Source organism: Cyclopterus lumpus, chromosome 21 (assembly GCF_009769545.1).
Source record: "Cyclopterus lumpus isolate fCycLum1 chromosome 21, fCycLum1.pri, whole genome shotgun sequence".
NCBI classification, from domain to species: Eukaryota; Metazoa; Chordata; class Actinopteri; order Perciformes; family Cyclopteridae; genus Cyclopterus; species Cyclopterus lumpus.
In genome coordinates, this window is record NC_046986.1 from 4812744 (window position 1) to 4833078 (window position 20335).

A 20335-nucleotide genomic window follows, 5' to 3' on the forward strand; every position below is an offset into this window, starting at 1 on the left:
GCTCAGAATTTAAAGTGTTAACAGTTATTGAAGACAAAGTGTCATTTCTATACATTGTATAAAAGGCGTTCTAAGGAATAGAAATATGAAGAAGTTATGGGATATACTGTATGTTAACTTACTATTTCAATATGTGTTGTTGTTGCAATGTTAAACGTGTGTACTTACATACATATCTGGGAAATAAATCAGTCAAAGAAGCGGAAGGGAGAAAAAAAGATCAACGTTTATTCCATAAACTCGTACAGTCCCATTCTTTACAGCCATGTTCATAAAACGATAAAAGAAAAGAGATTACTGTACTCTTTCAAAAAAAAAAAAAAAAAACTTACTTTACACAACACTGCCCCTCTCTGGTTCTCCTTACCAACAACGCCAGCAGGACGGCAACAGTGATTTACTGAACCGCATACAAATGATTAAAAAAAAGAAGAAAAAAAATTAAAACGTTCACGTTTAATCCGACAAAAACAGAACACGTCGTTTTCCTCGTTCACATTGATTTATAGCTGTGAAGACGTGGTCATCTGGAGTAATGTGGTGATCAGGGTCGCCACCGGTTTAATCTGATGATGCTGCTGTTCACATTGATTCACAAAAGTGGAGCAACAGCAAGGTTGTTATTCGACAGAAATATTGCCCATCAACTGTTACAGTAAAGTATTTATATATATCAGCGGGATGATAACAGAGCCCCCGAAACTGTAAAAATTAAAGAAATGCATAATATATTGTTTATACAAAAAGCAAAAGTAGCGTCGGTGTGGAGATCTTTTTTTTGGTAAAAATATATTGAAATAATGATGTGGACATGGATGATAATTTGCATCCAGTCACAACAAATGGATGGACATAAATAAAAAAAGGTGGCTCCACGATAGTGCAGGATGAGACGCAGAGTTCAGGCCGAGCGGCCGGTGAGGATGTTTCTGTTTCTCTTCTTTATTCGGATCATCCCCTTCCCTGCAACACATTATACAACCAGTAAGTTCATCGTGAAATATTGGGAGTATTTCATAATGAGAAACCTGTACTTAAAATGCTTCCAGACGATACACGTGCAAGACGTGAATTCGACATATTCTTTTGAGAAGAAGGGATATAATAATCATACCCTTTCTTCTCCTGATGCACTTGGCGATGCATTCTTTCCGCCCCGTGAAGTTGTTGTCGTTCCCCCCGCAGCCGCTGTAGTGGAACGCCTGGCATCTCTTGGTCTTGGGGTTGAACGCGAACCTCTTCTCTGCACCGTGACATGTGCCCCTGTCCACGGGGGTGAAGCACAGCTCCCAGGGGCTCAAGGCTGTGGATCAGGAAGGAAGAATCAGAGAGTACATTGAGGGCCATGACTGACAGTTACTTTCATTTTCAACCAACTCAGGGTCCAAAATCATCTTGAATATCATCCATCAAATGTTATGTCATGATGTACTTGGATCTCCCGGATCCCCTTCAGCTTGATTACGGGATTTACAGCAACCGCGAGTGGTCTTTGCCTCAACTGGAGGACGTTGGTTTCCACGAACACCACGGCGACTTCAACAAGTCCAACATCGGGTCATTACGACTTCATTTGTTGGGGGTTCAACTGGGAAACTATTGACTGGATTAAAATCTTTTGAAAGTATTGATACAATTACCATCATTAGACAGTATGACGTATGAAATATAAGAATAAATCCCCTTGTATTTGCTCTTTGATTCAGTTTAAGAATTCTTAAAATTAGAATAAAACTAATTATTTAATAATGTTTTACTAAACATTTTGTGCATTTGTGCTCAAACCTGAACTAACAGAAAAAAAAAACATAGACACACTGACGAACCCCAAAAGATAGCCCCATTCTGTGGTCCAGTCACAGCACTGCGAAGCCCAGTATGTATTATTTTTGGAATAAAATGCTAAATTCAGGTGAGAGAGAGAGAACTGCAAGCTTAAATAAGTAAAGTTGTATTTCCCCGTGTGGCCCACATTGCATCGCCGAATCAATTCATTTAATTTGCACAACTTCTCCCACTGACACTCAAAGTGTACTTCACCGTACAACCACTAGATGTCAGTCTTTGTTTTCCCCATTGCAACATATGCTTGGCAGAATGACACCACGTACTCAAGTTGAATGCCAATTCCATAATGCAGCTTTTATGACTTTGAAAAATCCAAAGCCTCCGTATAAATGCAGTAGTAAAAACACAAACGTCATAAATGCTGACATGAATCATTACCAAAAGATTATCCTCTAAATCGGTCTGATTTAAGATCTGAATAACTCGTTGTTACTGTAAGGGGCTTTTCCTTCATGCCTGCATTTGTTTCTGAGTGACCATTTATGTGATCTCGTCGCAAGAACTAAATAAAAATAGATTGATAAGGAGGCGGTGCCGTCGAAGTCACCCTGAATCTTTTCCTCTCAACGTTTTCTGACAAGAGGGAAATTGGATTTACAAAAAAAAATGGATGAGCTGAAGGGAAGCAGGCCAGGGCCTCCTGCTGTGGCACAGCAGAGCCTTGGAACGCGACCACCATGATGTATGCTCCCCTTAATCCTAATACACAGAACATTAGTAAATGGGAACGACACACGGGCTGTGGGAGGGCGACACCGATGCACTCGGTTACGCCCTTTACTTTGCGCGGCAGGAGCAATTTTGCAAGCCGTCTGCCCCCCAATGCGTCGTCGCACCGTGAGTTTTTATTTCATTTTATTTACGGTTAAGTTATCGTCACACGGGATTTGCTCACAATGAGGTTGAGGCACAACTCAAGAAGTCAGCCTGCGCCGGTTGCTATACGCTCGAGGCAGGATGATTGATGCAATTACGACTAACGCAATTTAATCTATCCCAAATGTCTGGTGCACTGGGATTTCTGTAATGAATTGAACGCCGCGCTCTGGCTTTGGGCCTCGGGGTCCGCGAATACACAGTGAGAGAAAACTTGTTTTTTCTCATCTTGAAGGGGGAAAAGAAAGATATATATATTTTCCTTCACCGGTCAAGAGCACTGGACTAAAAAAAGTGTAATCGGCTAATCTCTGATGTTCTTAGCAAACGTTTGCATCAACCGCCACGGCTAGCTACGTAGCGATACCGCCGTTAGCCGTAAGCTAGCTTGAAAACGCATGCCCCCGACCATGTCAGGGGACGGTTCCATTAACCATAATATTCACATTTGGATTCATCCTTTATTACCTGTTGGCTCTTCATTAGTGTGATTCGCTTGCCCTTGAGGTTCACTCAATTCCCCTAATAGCAAAAAAACACATCAAGAGATCAGTTATTTTGTTTTGGGGAAATGTGCTCAATGGCTTTCTTTCCCCAGATGGAAACTAGAGGATCGCCAAGACTCTCATGTCTTAAGGACTAGAACTAGAACTGTGGGGGGGGGGGGGGGGGGGTTAGTAGCTTAGCTTAGCTTAGCATAAAGACTCTGTTTCCCCATGCCAGTCTTTACCCCATGCTGAGACTGGCGTCCAACTTCCCCCGAATATTGAACTATTCTTTTACAGATGAATTTGAGCTGCACATTCTATGTGGAAGCACACAATTCAAACCTGAATTACACATAATAGTGTTACAGTGATATGGAGTTGATGGAATTATAAGTAATGCCTTACCGGTTACTTTTTTTTTTAGATTATTACAACAAGCAAAAAAAAACGTAAGCACGTTATACTTCCAGAGTGATGTATTTAGTCTTACCATTTAACATGGTTGGCTGCACAACAGCGAATCTTCTGGCAGACCGGGTGTGGACTTCTGGTGCCTTCGTGGGCTTTTCTATATCGACAAAAAAGGAAAAAGTACCAATTGAGACGGTGCGTCTCCACGGCTACCAAACATAAATCCAATGAATGAATGCCTATATTTAGAACAGATTGCGTTAAATCTCAGCAATCAATCATAATTCAAGTACATTTAATTTCATTAGTATCAGACCAGAAATGGTGTTGGTCTGCAATCACTAATGAAGCCAGACAGGAGTCCTCTCTCAAATTGTTATCCATTAAAAAAGAAGAAAGAAAAGAAAGCTTTTTCAATTGATTTTCAGTACACGGGCTGTCACATTGTGACGGTCGAGCAGGTCCCATTATTTTTCTTTGACAACTTCAATCTCTAAAGTCGAGCATAATTTGGTGCGCTCGGGTCGTTTTAAAACAATTTAAATGCAAAAATCAAGGTGAGATGGGTTTTAATGTTCAGCTAAAATTCAACCCAAAGTTAATTTTCTGGGAGGTAGAACTCTTTTGGTTACGTAACCGCTCCAGAGACGAGTTTGCATCGCTTGTGCCTTGACCGTCCGTGAACCCAGAGCTGTACACCTCACGTACTGCTGGGAGGTGGCAGAAAAAGTAATGATTTCTGTAACAACTGACAGCTGAGCGCCCTTAGAACACATTTCTTTTCTTTTCTTTACAGATACAGTCCATTTCCCACCAAATGAAGACATCTTGGGAGCATTCGCAGCTGCTGAACACTAGCAGTCTCAATTAGGGGGTTGTGAAATGCAACCGAACCAAGCGGCTGTCTGGACGGCTTTGGTTGTTTGCCCGGTCTTTATTGGAAGAGGAGAACAGTTCAACCCGGCCTACCTGGGCTCTGACATTTCGCCTGGCACTCCGACATGCTCCTGAAATTGTTGGCGTTGCCGAAGCAGCCGCCGTAAAAGAAGTGCATGCAACGCTGAGTGTTGCTGTCGAAGAAGTAGCGCGTCAACAGCCCTCGACAGGGACCAGGAGCTTCGGCTAGGTGGCACGGGTTCTTGTCATCTAGGAAAGAAAGAGAGAGGGATATAGCACAATTGTTAGAAACAAAGAACATATTCCTTTTCGTTATTGAGTCCTTTTGCTCAATATTAATAGTTAATATGTTCAATTTATTTGTGTACATAGTCGATTCAGCTTGCTTCAAGTGCCTCGGCATGGACCGGTGTCATTTCTGTTGTGGACATAAAGCTCCAATGACTGAAATATGAATGTCAACAGTTTGCAATCACTAGCCTCTGGGTCACAGCTGGCCCACTTCCTGTCAGAGTAACAGTTCAATCTTCCCCTTTTTTCCCTGTCAAAGGTTATTTTTGGGGAGTTTTTCCTGATCCGATGCGAGGTCAAAGGTCAGGGATGTTATATGTGTACAGATTGTAAAGCCCTCTGAGGCAAATTTGTAATTTGTGATATTGGGCTATACAAAATAAACTGAACTGAATTGAATCTTCCTTTGCAGGCTGAAAATTAAACACTCACAGCAAGAAGTCGCTCGCGTTCCCCAGTGAACCGCATCACCTCCTCCGTCGAGCCTTTTCTTCTCTGCTTTATCCTTTTTGTATCTTACCTTAGCTCCAACTCCCCGTGTTCACTTCTCAACGCTCGTTGCATATATTATAACCCTCGGGGTCTCGGAGTAGAGCAGCTTTGATGTTCATCTAAATTTTGCATCGTGCGTTTGTGTAAAGTTGACGCAAGGTTATTGTAATAGTGCATGTCGGTTTCCTCGATAGAAATTCTTATTATTTGCCAAGCTTTTTATGGGTTTTTTGGAAATGATTTGTACTACAAATCTGTCATACAAACTTTTTACAGATTCTCTTTAATCTGAAAACTGTAACTTTAAATGTCAACAACATCTGCCGCCGCGCAGAACACGTTTTTCTTTTTTTTCCCAACCACCCTTTCTTTGAATAAGCCGTTACGAAACCCTTAAAGAAACGTGTTGACGCTCGTGACAGCCTCATGCCTGATTTGTGTCTGGAACAGGAACTAGTGTGAGATGCATCACTTTCGGTTTCAAACTGACTTTATTGTTATTATCAACCATGACAAGGTGTGACTAGCAAGTGTACTGGGTAGTGTATGCACCCACACAGATGGATAATGATGCATTCATCAAGTTGTATCTCTGATACTTAGACGATTCCTTAAATGTCCGTGATGTGGAAGGTTTGTTAATGTAATACACGATTACATCACATTTAAAATGAGGCATTTCTTTCCACAAGTGTGCAATCCAAAGATTGTTGAGCCGATGAATAAATAAGAAAACCTCTGAAAACCTTAGTCAGTGCAACCTCATGCTGTGAACCCAAAACTTTGATCAAATCCACAAAACTGCATTTTAAATACGAGAAACTAAAAGTTTCCAAAAAGTACCAAATATGCCAGGCTGCATTTGGAGAGATGTGTCTAAAAATGATGCAGAGTGCATATAGAGTAGTAGAATGCTCCATTAGTTTATGGATTGCGGGTTTTGAAGCCTCGACTTTGGCATTTTGGCCGTCGACATCTTGGTTTTTGGCCACCAGAAGTGACAGGAAAGGGTGGATCTAAGTACATCTGAACGCTGAATAAGGAAGTCAAAAAGGTTACCAATATTTCCCATGAACTGAATAAAAATACCACGGATCTATTGCAAACTAACAATGTTGAGAATGCACCCCCCCCCCCCCCCCCCCCCCCCAAATCCCTTCACTCGCCCAATTGATTCATCACGGTTTGAGTTTCTTCCTTCAGTTTTTTTTGTTCAACACATTTTATAAATATTTGCATAGCTTCTGCATCTAAAAAGTGCTGACGCAATATTGGCCAGGAAAAAATAGATAGATAGAAAAGATAAAAGATAATCTCTAATGTAATCAATATTTAGGCTAAATAAATTAACCCGGGCGTAAAAATAACATTTGCCACTGGATGGAGACAGACGTAATCCAATCACAGAGAAAAACAATGTCCTCAGCAGCAAAATCAGCCTACGCATATATAAATAATAATCATAAAAAAAATAAAAAAACACTCTTTCGGCTGCTTTATTGCACAGTGCTACGTAAACACAGCGGGATCAAAGCATCAACGTAGCAGAGTGTTAAAGGCCCGTGTTAAAGGCTTAGCTCTGAGGACGGTTATACTTCAAACAGCTTATTTCTTTCACATCCCAAAGCCCCCCAAACTGTACATGAAGCCAGCGGTTCTCCAGGTGGTTGTGGAGCCAATCAAAAGAGAGCAAAAAGGTTGAAATAACATTGTTTCTGACGGGGAATCTCCAGCAGGTCAACGGGGAGAGAAGAAGGTCACGGAGCTCATCTAAGATCTACAGTGCATTGAAGCACAACAACTGTCAACACAAAAAGCCTTATTTACTTGATGACAGGTTATGAGCTATCAATGTTGCTGCCAGCATGAATATTATAATAAACATTACACGTCTTAAAGATAATAACTTCCTTGTAACATTACTTTTTTCCTCAAAACACACACATTTTGAACATGGAGGAGAATTCTTCCTGAAATGAGTCATTTAAGTCCAGCGGTTAATAAATGAATTACTTTACGTGTCATTGACGTGAACTTAGAAGAAGTGTGTACTGAACTTGATGAATAATAACTCATGCCGACATGAGGTTTGACTCGGCAGAGCTGAGAGGAGAACACACGTCTGAAAGCGAGCCTCGCTGCATTTTATTACATTATAATGTCATGTTTTGAATGGTCACCTGGCGCCTGAACTTTGTGTTTTTCCTTTCCAAAAATAAAGTGACATTTCCACCACACATTGGTTTTTTAAAATCACCAGACTGCAGGAAATGTAGTGTTAGTAATTCATAGGAGGTGAATGCATTTACTGTTTATCAAAAAGATAATCAACATATTGTACAGGAAAAGTTTCAAAAAGTCAGTCTCAATTACTGAAAATTTAGTCGAAATGTTTAATTAACCTACAAATTAATTAGACTTAATAAGCCGGGGCGAGATCAGTGTGACATTCATTTCACTGCACTGAACTCAAGGCGAACCAATATTCTCACTAATGACTAATTTTTTTTTTTTTGCAGCAATCTCAATCAAATGTGTTTATTTTTACGATACAGCTGCGTCAACACTGCATACTGATGAGAGACCCAACGTTCATGTACTCGAGTACCAATAGGCAATGATAAACCATGCGACTCTGGGAAGACGTGTCAATTATACTCAACAAAAAGAAAGCAAAGTGCGTTTACTAAAAGAGGTGAATCAGTTGGATGGTCATGTGATGGTCTGCATCACATGACCATCCAATAAGTTGCAAAAACATGGGTGGCCAAATCTGTTGGCGCTGTTTGCACCGCCCGCTGTGAGCCGCCGGTTCAATGCCGAAACATCAACGTTTGACGGCTCGCAGTCTTCTCGTCTTTTGTGTCTTACCGCCACTGATCGTCATCAGAATCCCATAAAAACCTGGATGTTCTAGTCTTGACTTTGGTCGTGGAGACAAAGTCTCCAGCGAGCCCAGTAAAGAGTGGATACACACATGGAGGCGCGTTCAATTTAGATAAAAGCGACCGCTCCGAGGTGTTATGCTTTCCTGCAAACTGCCCTTTAAAAAAGGCCATTGAAACAAATGCAAGTTTTATAGCTCTTAGTTTAATGCAGTTTTTTATTTTATTTTTTATGATCAAAAAGACTGTACACCCAGACGAGCTTTTAATATCTGCCAGTCACCTTCATATTTATTTAATATCACCTCAGCTGGAGCCAGAAACTCCACGCCTCCCAGATCCGTCTTTACAGGCCGTGTTTGTTTGGGTGGAGACCGATGACGGGACACAAAATACAGGCAAACCACTGCCGTCTGGCAATGCCTGCAAGATGCACGTCCATTCACGGTCCTCCCACGTGTCTCACGGCACGCAATGAAAGCGAAAGGTGAAGGTTATTTATTGTCACGCCGGAGAAATAACACGCCGTCTCAATACTTGGGGCTTCTGGGCGTATTTCACGTAGCTTGAGTATCAAAGGCGTATTGTTTTTACCTGACAGATATCATTACACACTTACACAGAGCTGTTGAATAAGAGAGAAAGGCGTTTCCTTTTGTGGACGAAGCGTTTCACGCTCACAACTCAGCAGCAACCCGAGGAGGTGCCTTTGAACCCCCCCCCAAAAAAAGCGTCTTGTCTTGTGGCTGTGGATAAATTGAACTCCCACGGGTGAAAAGGTCTAATTGTGTCTCCATCGATCGCGTTTCACAAAAGCTAAGTGCAGGGCGGCGAGCCACACAATGTCACCCCCCCCCCCCCCGCACTGCGAAGATTGCACTAGCAGGTATCGCCAACCAACAATTGATTAGCGAAGGTGCAGCGAAGACCAACGAGCGCCTTCTGTCTCAGCAACTTTCCGTCCACTCGGTCGTATTCAGACAGCGACCTTAAACCCTCTAGTTTCCGTCCTCTTGGTCGTATTCAGACAGCGACCTTAAACCCTCTACTTTCCGTCCGCTCGGTCGTATTCAGACAGCGACCTTAAACCCTCTACTTTCCGTCCACTCGGTCGTATATAGACAGCGACCTTAAACCCTCTACTTTCTGTCCGCTCGGTCGTATTCAGACAGCGACCTTAAACCCTCTACTTTCCGTCTGCTCGGTCGTATTCAGACAGGGACCTTAAACCCTCTACTTTCCGTCCACTCGGTCGTATATAGACAGGGACCTTAAACCCTCTACTTTCCGTCTGCTCGGTCGTATTCAGACAGCGACCTTAAACCCTCTACTTTCCGTCCGCTCGGTCGTATTCAGACAGCGACCTTAAACCCTCTACTTTCCGTCCACTCGGTCGTATATAGACAGCGACCTTAAACCCTCTACTTTCTGTCCGCTCGGTCGTATTCAGACAGCGACCTTAAACCCTCTACTTTCCGTCTGCTCGGTCGTATTCAGACAGGGACCTTAAACCCTCTACTTTCCGTCCTCTTGGTCGTATTCAGACAGCGACCTTAAACCCTCTACTTTCCGTCCACTCGGTCGTATTCAGACAGCGACCTTAAACCCTCTACTTTCCGTCCTCTTGGTCGTATTCAGACAGCGACCTTAAACCCTCTACTTTCCGTCCACTCGGTCGTATTCAGACAGCGACCTTAAACCCTCTACTTTCCGTCCTCTTGGTCGTATTCAGACAGCGACCTTAAACCCTCTACTTTCCGTCCGATCGGTCGTATTCAGACAGCGACCTTAAACCCTCTACTTTCCGTCCGATCGGTCGTATTCAGACAGCGACCTTAAACCCTCTACTTTCCGTCTGCTCGGTCGTATTCAGACAGCGACCTTAAACCCTCTACTTTCCGTCCGCTCGGTCGTATTCAGACAGCGACCTTAAACCCTCTACTTTCCGTCCACTCGGTCGTATTCAGACAGCGACCTTAAACCCTCTACTTTCCGTCTGCTCGGTCGTATTCAGACAGCGACCTTAAACCCTCTACTTTCCGTCCGCTCGGTCGTATTCAGACAGGGACCTTAAACCCTCTACTTTCCGTCTGCTCGGTCGTATTCAGACAGCGACCTTAAACCCTCTACTTTCCGTCCGCTCGGTCGTATTCAGACAGCGACCTTAAACCCTCTACTTTCTGTCCGCTCGGTCGTATTCAGACAGCGACCTTAAACCCTCTACTTTCTGTCCGCTCGGTCGTATTCAGACAGGGACCTTAAACCCTCTACTTTCCGTCTGCTCGGTCGTATTCAGACAGCGACCTTAAACCCTCTACTTTCCGTCACCGTCAGGCTCTCTCGCACCGTTATCTACACTCCGTGTTGTGTGCAGTCCAGGATTGAGCTTTTGTGTCCGTGCATCCATTCACCTCAAGTCGGCCACTCAACGCGCTTTGAGCCCAGCTGTGCTCTGCATGAAGGCGAAGGTCGAGTTAAGTTATTCATGTTTTTATGCAGACTCAAAAAAAAAAGAAAAAAAGAACGTGTCTTGCGCCCGCGTCATACAAATCTGGATGTTTTCACCCACATTATTTCTAGAACTCTACACCTTTTTTCACCCTATTTGATCCATAAAACACCCTTTTCTACAAACAGGCAGCACAAAGGGACTCAGATAGGACTCGGACTAACAAAGACATGTATTGGATGCACACACACACACACACTACAGATACGTATTGTGTTGATCACGTGCACTTCATAATGGGTTCTTAGTCCTCCCTGGTCGATGCAATTGTTTAGCACTTATAACTCTCATCTACTATAACGTCATAAGAATGTTTTCTGCTCCGTTACATGGTACCTAAAGACGAGTGGATGACATGTTATTACCTTACTAGTGTTCTCCTTACAGCAACATAGATTCCTTTGTGGGTTTACAGGCAACACGCTCCTCCAAAAATGTTTTATTTTCATACAATCTCGATTGCGAAGGTGACACAAATTATATACGTTTTAAATACGGCGCAGTCGGTAGGGAAACGGCATTTCTGTAATCCGTGGATATGTTGAATGTCAAAGACGTGTTGTTTAAAGTTACGTGATATAACAACAACTAAGTCCAACAAGAACGGGCAGCTGGTGTTTGGGTCAAACAAACACAGGACTTTCACCCAGGAGACCGCTGTTTGTGTCCTGTGTGAAACCGCAAATTGACCTTGTGCTCGTTACCGCGGATATTTCTATATTAATATTTCGAGATGCTCTCGACACGGCCAAAAAGATTACAGGCAAGGTTTGTTAATTATACTGATATATTTGAAAGACTAAAAAAAGGAAGTTGGATGTAAGCATTTGTTTGTCATAATGCAATACAGAGCTATTTAATTGCCAGGCATATACATTGGATTGATGTAATAACTGTAATGTAGTCGAATAGTGCACTGTGCTGCTGTTATATCAAGGGAAATTGAAAAATGTGATCAGAACTCTGTATATTCAATATTAAATGAGTTGGATTGGGATCACAGGACACAAAACTCGATCAGGGCATTACGTGTTATATTCAATTAATTCAACTTCAATTCATCATCCGTTTAGTAAGTGTAACTTATGAATAATAGAAAACCGGCTGCCTCTCTCAAATGTGCCCATATTCTTCATTAACCAGATGGCTCGAGGAAAACTGTTCACAATGAACGTGTCTGGCAATGTTCCACTTTAGCCACATACCAAGAAAATTACTTTGTAATAGGATGTCATGCCCGAGGTGGCAATAAAATCTAAATGGGGAAAAACAAAACTCTTAATTTGCCAACAATGCAATGCTATAATACGTCTGCGATTGTGCAGAAATATTCCCGTTTGTATCAATAATGTCGGGGTCTGTCTTCGCCGTCGCTGACCTCGGACGGAGGTCGTCGACCGACTTTGATGAAGGAGTCGTACGCTGTCGCACCCACCTGAGACGACGCACGTCTCCTCGCATTCCTCCATGGTCTCGAAGTTATTGGCGTTTCCGGCGCAGCCTCCATATTCGAACGGCTCGCAGACGCCCGTGTCGACGTTGAAGAAGAACCGGTCCTTGATGGCCTTGCAAGGCCCTGAATCGTCCTTCAGGGCGCACAGCTCGTTGAAGATGAAGAGCTCGGGTTGAACAACTGTCGAGGTGGGATAGAAAAGACAAAGGCTTAGTACACTGGAGCTCTGTGAAAAGGAGTTGTGTGTGTGTGTGTGTGTGTGTGTGTGGAGATTGGGTCACAACATCAAACTCTAACCTCGGGCTTCAAGATAAGGTAAAGTATAATTTCCAAAAGACTTCAGTGTGTGTGGTTGGACAGCTTCCTGTTTATAGACGCTCGGTGGCAGATGGAGACAGATTGTTAACGGCAAAGCGTGCGCTGTGTGACCTCACTTCACATTTAGACTAATTAAATCATTAAATATTGCAGGAGAGACGCTTCGATACTTTTTTTTTCTTCTTTTAATAACTCAAAATATAACTTGTGCTGTAGACACAAGCCCACGGGCGTGTTTTTGTTGTTGTACTGAGACTAAGGAACCAAAGGAACCTAAATCACTGCAGAACATTCTGCTGGACAAAGAAAGGCGTACCGTTATCCAGCATTAGCTCGGAATCGGCTCACTTCTCTGCCGTCATCATTGTTCATAAAAGCTAGCCTGGTCCGATCCGGGGCAAAGAGATGCCGTCCACATTAGAGCCCTACTAACCACCGTTGCCGATGTCAAATCACGATCTCGGCGTGCTGCTGGGGAAACGGAACAGAGATTTTAAATCTCTGGTCCGCCGGCCTGTCGAGCTTCAAAACCCACAGAGAAAAGAATAAATCTGCCCCAAAAGGGATTTGCAGCTTTGCCAAAAACTGAATTGTTTTACTATATAAAGCACAGAGGTTATGAGTTCAAGCAATACGCCGCTTTAAGCTTTAGCTCAGACTGAAATGTCTCAACGAGCGCGGCATGGATTGCCGTGGAGGGGTCGTGTGCTGACATGCGTGTTCCTCAGAGGATGAATCCTATTGACTTTGAGCTTTAACTTTCCCTTCGGCGATGTTACGAGGGTCGACACTTAAAAGCCTAAAAGATGAACCGCAATGCCGTGCGTGTTCAGACCAAACATAAAAAAGTCTTTATTTTTTCACGCCTGCATGATTACAAACAAAGTCTTTTTTAAACCAGGCGACTTGTCTGCGTGTGTTGAAATATTGAAACTTGAGCAAAGTTGCGCCATAAATCGGGTACAGATTTAAATTTCGCCAATAATTTGGTTTTGAGAAAATAATGCAAAATGAAGGACATTCCTATATCATCCTTAGCTGTAGCGTGCATAGCATGACCAATGCTGTTTTATTAAAACGTTGGTAGCGATGTTGATATTTAGCAGTTTATGAAAAATACACCGCAAGCTGAACTTTTTAAAAAGGTTAAAAAAAAAATGAACTCGTAAGTGGTCTCTGGTGGATGGAAACAAACTTTTCTTAAATACCTCAAATAAAGTTGGATAGCATGGCTGGAGACCTTTGGTGTTTTTGAATCGAGGTTTTGGGCTTTTGATTAAAAAAAAAAAACACTAAACTGATCACATATGATTAAGTCTGGTTTCGTAGGTCGTTTAATTCTCGTCCAACTATATATATTTCTTTCTGGAAATATTTCGAGGTACGACGATCGGCACAGCAGTAAACAATCAGTCCCTCCGCCGGGCGAGGCAACGACAACTCCAATTTTAAAATTCATAACCGGGGTTTTGGGACACCAATCAAATACTCCCAATCTCCTTCCTTCCACCTGACCTGTGGTATTGCGATTGCGTGTGGGAGCTCGGGTTCCCTGCAGAGACTTTTAAATAAGGTTTCGGATAAGCAGCAGAAAATAGGGCCATCTGGCAGTGGAGAAATTACACAGGTCTCCCGTCTTGTAGCCGATCCCATTTAGACCTCGTGAGCATATGTGAGCATAGCGCTGCACTGCTGAACCTCATTAAAACACACGTTACACGAACATTGAGATTGTGTGGCTCTCTTCTTTGTCATTTGGGCGCCTCAAGCTATCAGAAGTGTTTATTTTTATTGGGATAAAAAGGAGTACAAACATGGTGCCGACTGCTCTTTTGTAAATAGAGTAACTCCGGAAGACACCTTCCTCCTATTGATCGTCTGAGACGGACCAAAAGTACAATAAGCAGCATGATCTTCAATCGCTCATGTCCAACATCCAGACGGAGGCATTGTCAGGCGGTCTGAAAGGAACCCGTCCAAATAACATGTTGGAGAGCCAAACTAAAACATTTTCTCTGAAAGGAAACTAGAATTGGTCCTTGAAGAACAACGCCTGCGAACGTCCACCCACAAAAGTACTTCTTTTCATGTCCATTTTTTAAGATAGAATACAGACTTCTGCTCACAATAGATGAACATGCAGTGGGCCCAAAGCACTTCTTTGACAGTACACATTCAAATACGTTGGTACCACACTGGCAATCGTATACATTGCCCAGTGAGGACGATTGATAAAGATAAAGAGGTTTTTATTGTCATTGTTGTTATATAGGCTAATAATGTGAGAAAAAAAAAAAACACCAGGAATATCGATCGGGGCAAACAAGAAACGTCTGGAATGAATTAGTATTTTTAATTTAAAAAGAAAATCTATTAAAACAGAATCTCTGCAGTTTTATACTAAATGTAACATTTGAGCTGCTTTAGTAAGCTGCAAGTCATTTCAATATTTAACATGTATTGGTTTGTCAGCGATTATTGGCTTCATAACACACAGTTAGAAGTGCGATAGGCCACACGGTGTGGAATATTAATATTTAATGAATATTAAACAAAGGAAATAAACAGCATGAACTGAGTCTTGCAATACATGCAGAACTGATCCCACTCATGCAGGAAAAACATTGGATAGAAGATGACTTTGGGTATTTGTTTTTTATGATTCATTTCATATGAGCTTTTATGGTGGATAATGGATTTTGCAGACTAGACAAATATCAAACTGGGTTAAAAATGAAAAATCGATTTTTTTTTTCTCCACACGCTTTTCAACGGCTCTGAATGGAAATGTTTTTTTCGGAGCGGTCCACAAATCCGTGCAAAAGCTCAGAATCTGTCATCAGGAATCCTCCATGTTGTTGAACAGAAGGTAAATAAATAAAGTCCCGTGATATGCATCACCAAAAGCCTCGGGAACCCAACCGACAACTCAGCCCGGCTCCGTGAATAGAGACCACGCTGAAAAAAGGGAGGCAGGTTTTAGATCCATTGGCAGCTGTAGAGTCCTCCTGAGTCTCGCTGACGGGATGGTTTACACACACACACACACTCACACGTTTGGATAAAGATCTAAATGTTGCTCAACACGCACCGTGCCAAGAGCCTCCGCAATGCCAGAGGTGGGCAGGTTGAGTCGGTTCGAGGCCCAGTCCCGGCTTGTTTTTAAATACACCAGAAGATTATTATCCTGCGCCCCCCGAGGGTTTCTCGGGACTTTAGGCAAAAAGACAAACATTTTTTTTAAAGCCGCGGAGCAGAAAAACAACAAATAAACGCAGCCCCATTATTGATGACTCAGCAGAAAACAAAAGAACCAGTGAGAGCGCACGCCACGGTGTTGACGGCTCCCAGTGGTGACTGTATATGACTTTACACTCCAGGAGAGACGATTCATAGGCTTTCTACGGGGATCCTTCTCATCATTTTCCCCATGCGGTTTGATTGAGGAGGAAATTGTTGGAAATGAAGAAAGGTATCCATAAAACTGATTCAGTTGAAACAAAAGCCGTGTTCAGAGACCGTAGCGAAAATAAACGCGATTAAGAAGAAAGTAAGTGACAATAATACTTAATTCTAACATGTACTCATTATCAAAAAGTACAAAACATAATTTCTGTGATACAATTCAGTAATTCACAGATGGCTGGCTCCCTACAGTATTTAGGTAGTCGTTGTGTCTGATTAGGTGCTATATATATATATATATATATATATATATATATATATATATATATATATATATATACATATACATACGGTGGAATAATTGCAGAACAATATGATCCCCCTTCTCTTATTATTGTTGAAATTCTAAACCAAAGAAAAGGTCAAACAAATAAATACATTTTGTAATGGTCCAAACTTGTATGTAAATAGCGTGACACTGTTAAATGGGGTATTTATATATGTATAAATATGTGTGCAGAACCAAGCAAATCCAAGAGAAACTCATTTGGCTCCCATGTTTAAAGTTACAAAATCTGAAAACACAACTCAATGAAGACCTTGATGTGGTAATAAGCCTTTAAAACTGTATTGTTGGCTGGAAATGTTTCCTAGCACGCTTCCCTAGAGCTCTATATACTTAACCTAGAGTGAACGCACGTATGTATCATTCACAGTTAGTCACCACTGCAGCAGGTATTGTCTTCAGTGACTCACTCGGACAAATGGTTCATGGAGCGATGGGTGCAAACTCTAAGAAATAGAAGTGATGTCGGCACGCAGCAACATTGGTCAGTGTGCGCTGGTGAAAGACCCAAAGAGGGTGCACCAGAGTAGATAAAGACCCAAAGAGGGTGCATCAGAGTAGATAAAGACCCAAAGACGATGCACCAGAGTAGATAAAGACCCAAAGAGGGTGCACCAGAGTAGATAAAGACCCAAAGACGATGCACCAGAGTAGATAAAGACCCAAAGAGGGTGAATCAGAGTAGATAAAGACCCAAAGAGGATGCACCAGATTAGATAAAGATCCAAAGAGGGTGCATCAGAGTAGATCAAGACCCAAAGAGGGTGCATCAGAGTAGATAAAGACCCAAAGAGGGTGCATCAGAGTAGATAAAGACCAACAAAGGGTGCATCAGAGTAGATAAAGATCCACAGAGGGTGCATCAGAGGAGATAAAGACCAACAAAGGGTGCATCAGAGTAGATAAAGACCCACAGAGGGTGCATCAGAGGAGATAAAGACCAACAAAGGGTGCATCAGAGTAGATAAAGACCCAAAGAGGGTGCATCAGAGTAGATAAAGATCAACAAAGGGTGCATCAGAGTAGATAAAGATCCACAGAGGGTGAATCAGAGTAGATAAAGACCCAAAGAGGGTGCATCAGAGTAGATAAAGACCCAAAGAGGGTGCATCAGAGTAGATAAAGACCAACAAAGGGTGCATCAGAGTAGATAAAGATCCACAGAGGGTGAATCAGAGTAGATAAAGACCAACAAAGGGTGCATCAGAGTAGATAAAGACCAACAAAGGGTGCATCAGAATAGAGAAAGACCCAAAGAGGGTGCATCAGAGTAGATAAAGACCCAAAGAGGGTGCATCAGAGTAGATAAAGACCCAAAGAGGGTGCATCAGAGTAGATAAAGACCAACAAAGGGTGCATCAGAGTAGATAAAGATCCACAGAGGGTGCATCAGAGTAGATAAAGACCCAAAGAGGGTGCATCAGAGGAGATAAAGACCCAAAGAGGGTGCATCAGAGTAGATAAAGACCAACAAAGGGTGCATCAGAGTAGATAAAGATCCACAGAGGGTGCATCAGAGTAGATAAAGACCAACAAAGGGTGCATCAGAGTAGATAAAGACCCAAAGAGGGTGCATCAGAGGAGATAAAGACCCAAAGAGGGTGCATCAGAGTAGATGAAGACCAACAAAGGGTGCATCAGAGTAGATAAAGATCCACAGAGGGTGCATCAGAGTCGATAAAGACCCAAAGAGGGTGCATCAGAGTAGATAAAGACCAACAAAGGGTGCATCAGAGTCGATAAAGATCCACAGAGGGTGCATCAGAGTAGATAAAGACCAACAAAGGGTGCATCAGAGGAGATAAAGACCCAAAGAGGGTGCATCAGAGGAGATAAAGACCCACAGAGGGTGCACCAGAGTAGATAAAGACCCACAGAGGGTGCATCAGAGTAGATAAAGACCCACAAAGGGTGCATCAGAGTAGATAAAGACCAACAAAGGGTGCATCAGAGGAGATAAAGACCCAAAGAGGATGCATCAGAGTAGATAAAGACCCACAGAGGGTGCACCAGAGTAGATAAAGATCAACAAAGGGTGCATCAGAGGAGATAAAGACCCACAGAGGGTGCATCAGAGTAGATAAAGACCCACAGAGGGTGCATCAGAGTTGATGGGCCCGCAGTGTAAGAAATACTGCCGCTGCGTATCGGAGCCGTGCCCCGAGGCCAGCGGACAAAGGGCTGAGGATGAGTCACGGCCCGGCCCGAGAGTTTACAGCTGAACCCTGAACAAATGAGGCTACCCTCGTTGAAGATGTGTGTGTGTGTGTGCGTCTGTTTCTCTCATATAAGTAGCTTCAAATGTATTGCAGTAATGGCCCCGAGAACACAACATTTCGGTTTGTGTCTTCATGGAAGTGTATTTTTTTATGAAATTCAAGGACGAGACACATCTGTATGGTAAAAACAGCAGGTGCTCTCTTTGAATTGAGAAATTGCATCGAGTACATCGAGTTGCTATAGAGTGAGCTTATCACTTTAAAAGAATGCTGACTCATAGGTTTATAGCCTTCTTTTATAGCCCTAATGTTGTCTGCCAGTTCCTATCTGTTAATCTACGCCTTCATGTCTCCTTAAATTAGTCGGTATCAAAAGTGAGCAGTGTTGGAGGACCTAGTTGAATCCGTTACAAGTAAAAGTACCAATACCACGCTGTAAAACTACTCCGTTACAAGTAAAAGTACCAATACCACGCTGTAAAACTACTCCGTTACAAGTAAAAGTACCAATACCACGCTGTAAAACTACTCCGTTACAAGTAAAAGTACCAATACCACGCTGTAAAACTACTCCGTTACAAGTAAAAGTACCAATACCACACTGTAAAACTACTCCGTTACAAGTAAAAGTACCAATACCACACTGTAAAACTACTCCGTTACAAGTAAAAGTACCAATACCACACTGTAAAACTACTCCGTTACAAGTAAAAGTACCAATACCACGCTGTAAAACTACTCCGTTACAAGTAAAAGTACCAATACCACACTGTAAAACTACTCCGTTACAAGTAAAAGTACCAATACCACGCTGTAAAACTACTCCGTTACAAGTAAAAGTACCAATACCACGCTGTAAAACTACTCCGTTACAAGTAAAAGTACCAATACCACACTGTAAAACTACTCCGTTACAAGTAAAAGTACCAATACCACACTGTAAAACTACTCCGTTACAAGTAAAAGTACCAATACCACGCTGTAAAACTACTCCGTTACAAGTAAAAGTACCAATACCACGCTGTAAAACTACTCCGTTACAAGTAAAAGTACCAATACCACACTGTAAAACTACTCCGTTACAAGTAAAAGTACCAATACCACACTGTAAAACTACTCCGTTACAAGTAAAAGTACCAATACCACGCTGTAAAACTACTCCGTTACAAGTAAAAGTACCAATACCACGCTGTAAAACTACTCCGTTAGAAGTAAAAGTACCACACTGTAAAACTACTCCGTTACAAGTAAAAGTACCACACTGTAAAACTACTCCGTTACAAGTAAAAGTACCAATACCACGCTGGAAAACTACTCCGTTACAAGTAAAAGTACCAATACCACGCTGTAAAACTACTCCGTTACAAGTAAAAGTACCAATACCACACTGTAAAACTACTCTGTTACAAGTAAAAGTACCAATACCACGCTGTAAAACTACTCCGTTACAAGTAAAAGTACCAATACCACACTGTAAAACTACTCCGTTACAAGTAAAAGTACCAATACCACGCTGTAAAACTACTCCGTTACAAGTAAAAGTACCACACTGTAAAACTACTCCGTTACAAGTAAAAGTACCACACTGTAAAACTACTCCTTTACAAGTAAAAGTACCAATACCACACTGTAAAACTACTCCGTTACAAGTAAAAGTACCAATACCACGCTGTAAAACTACTCCGTTACAAGTAAAAGTACCAATACCACGCTGTAAAACTACTCCGTTACAAGTAAAAGTACCAATACCACGCTGTAAAACTACTCCGTTACAAGTAAAAGTACCAATACCACGCTGTAAAACTACTCCGTTACAAGTAAAAGTACCAATACCACGCTGTAAAACTACTCCGTTACAAGTAAAAGTACCAATACCATGCTGTAAAACTACTCCGTT

The 20335-nt window shown here is 42.2% G+C and overlaps 1 protein-coding gene across 2 annotated transcripts in view; it reads right to left on the reverse strand.

The window, feature by feature from the left end:
- Positions 1-203: 203 nt before the first annotated feature.
- Positions 204-20335, reverse strand: part of tfpia (tissue factor pathway inhibitor a) — a 33933-nt gene continuing 13801 nt past the window's right edge. The window contains exons 2-7 of one of the 2 annotated variants that reach the window (XM_034561667.1): positions 12133-12330; positions 4593-4769; positions 3703-3780; positions 3193-3246; positions 1115-1303; positions 204-963 (exon numbers count right to left, since the gene is read on the reverse strand). In XM_034561667.1, the coding sequence (XP_034417558.1) occupies positions 902-963; positions 1115-1303; positions 3193-3246; positions 3703-3780; positions 4593-4769; positions 12133-12330 (758 nt within the window). In that variant the 3' untranslated portion in view covers positions 204-901. The remainder of the gene's footprint in view (positions 964-1114; positions 1304-3192; positions 3247-3702; positions 3781-4592; positions 4770-12132; positions 12331-20335) is intronic. The other variant, XM_034561668.1, reaches the window with a different exon arrangement.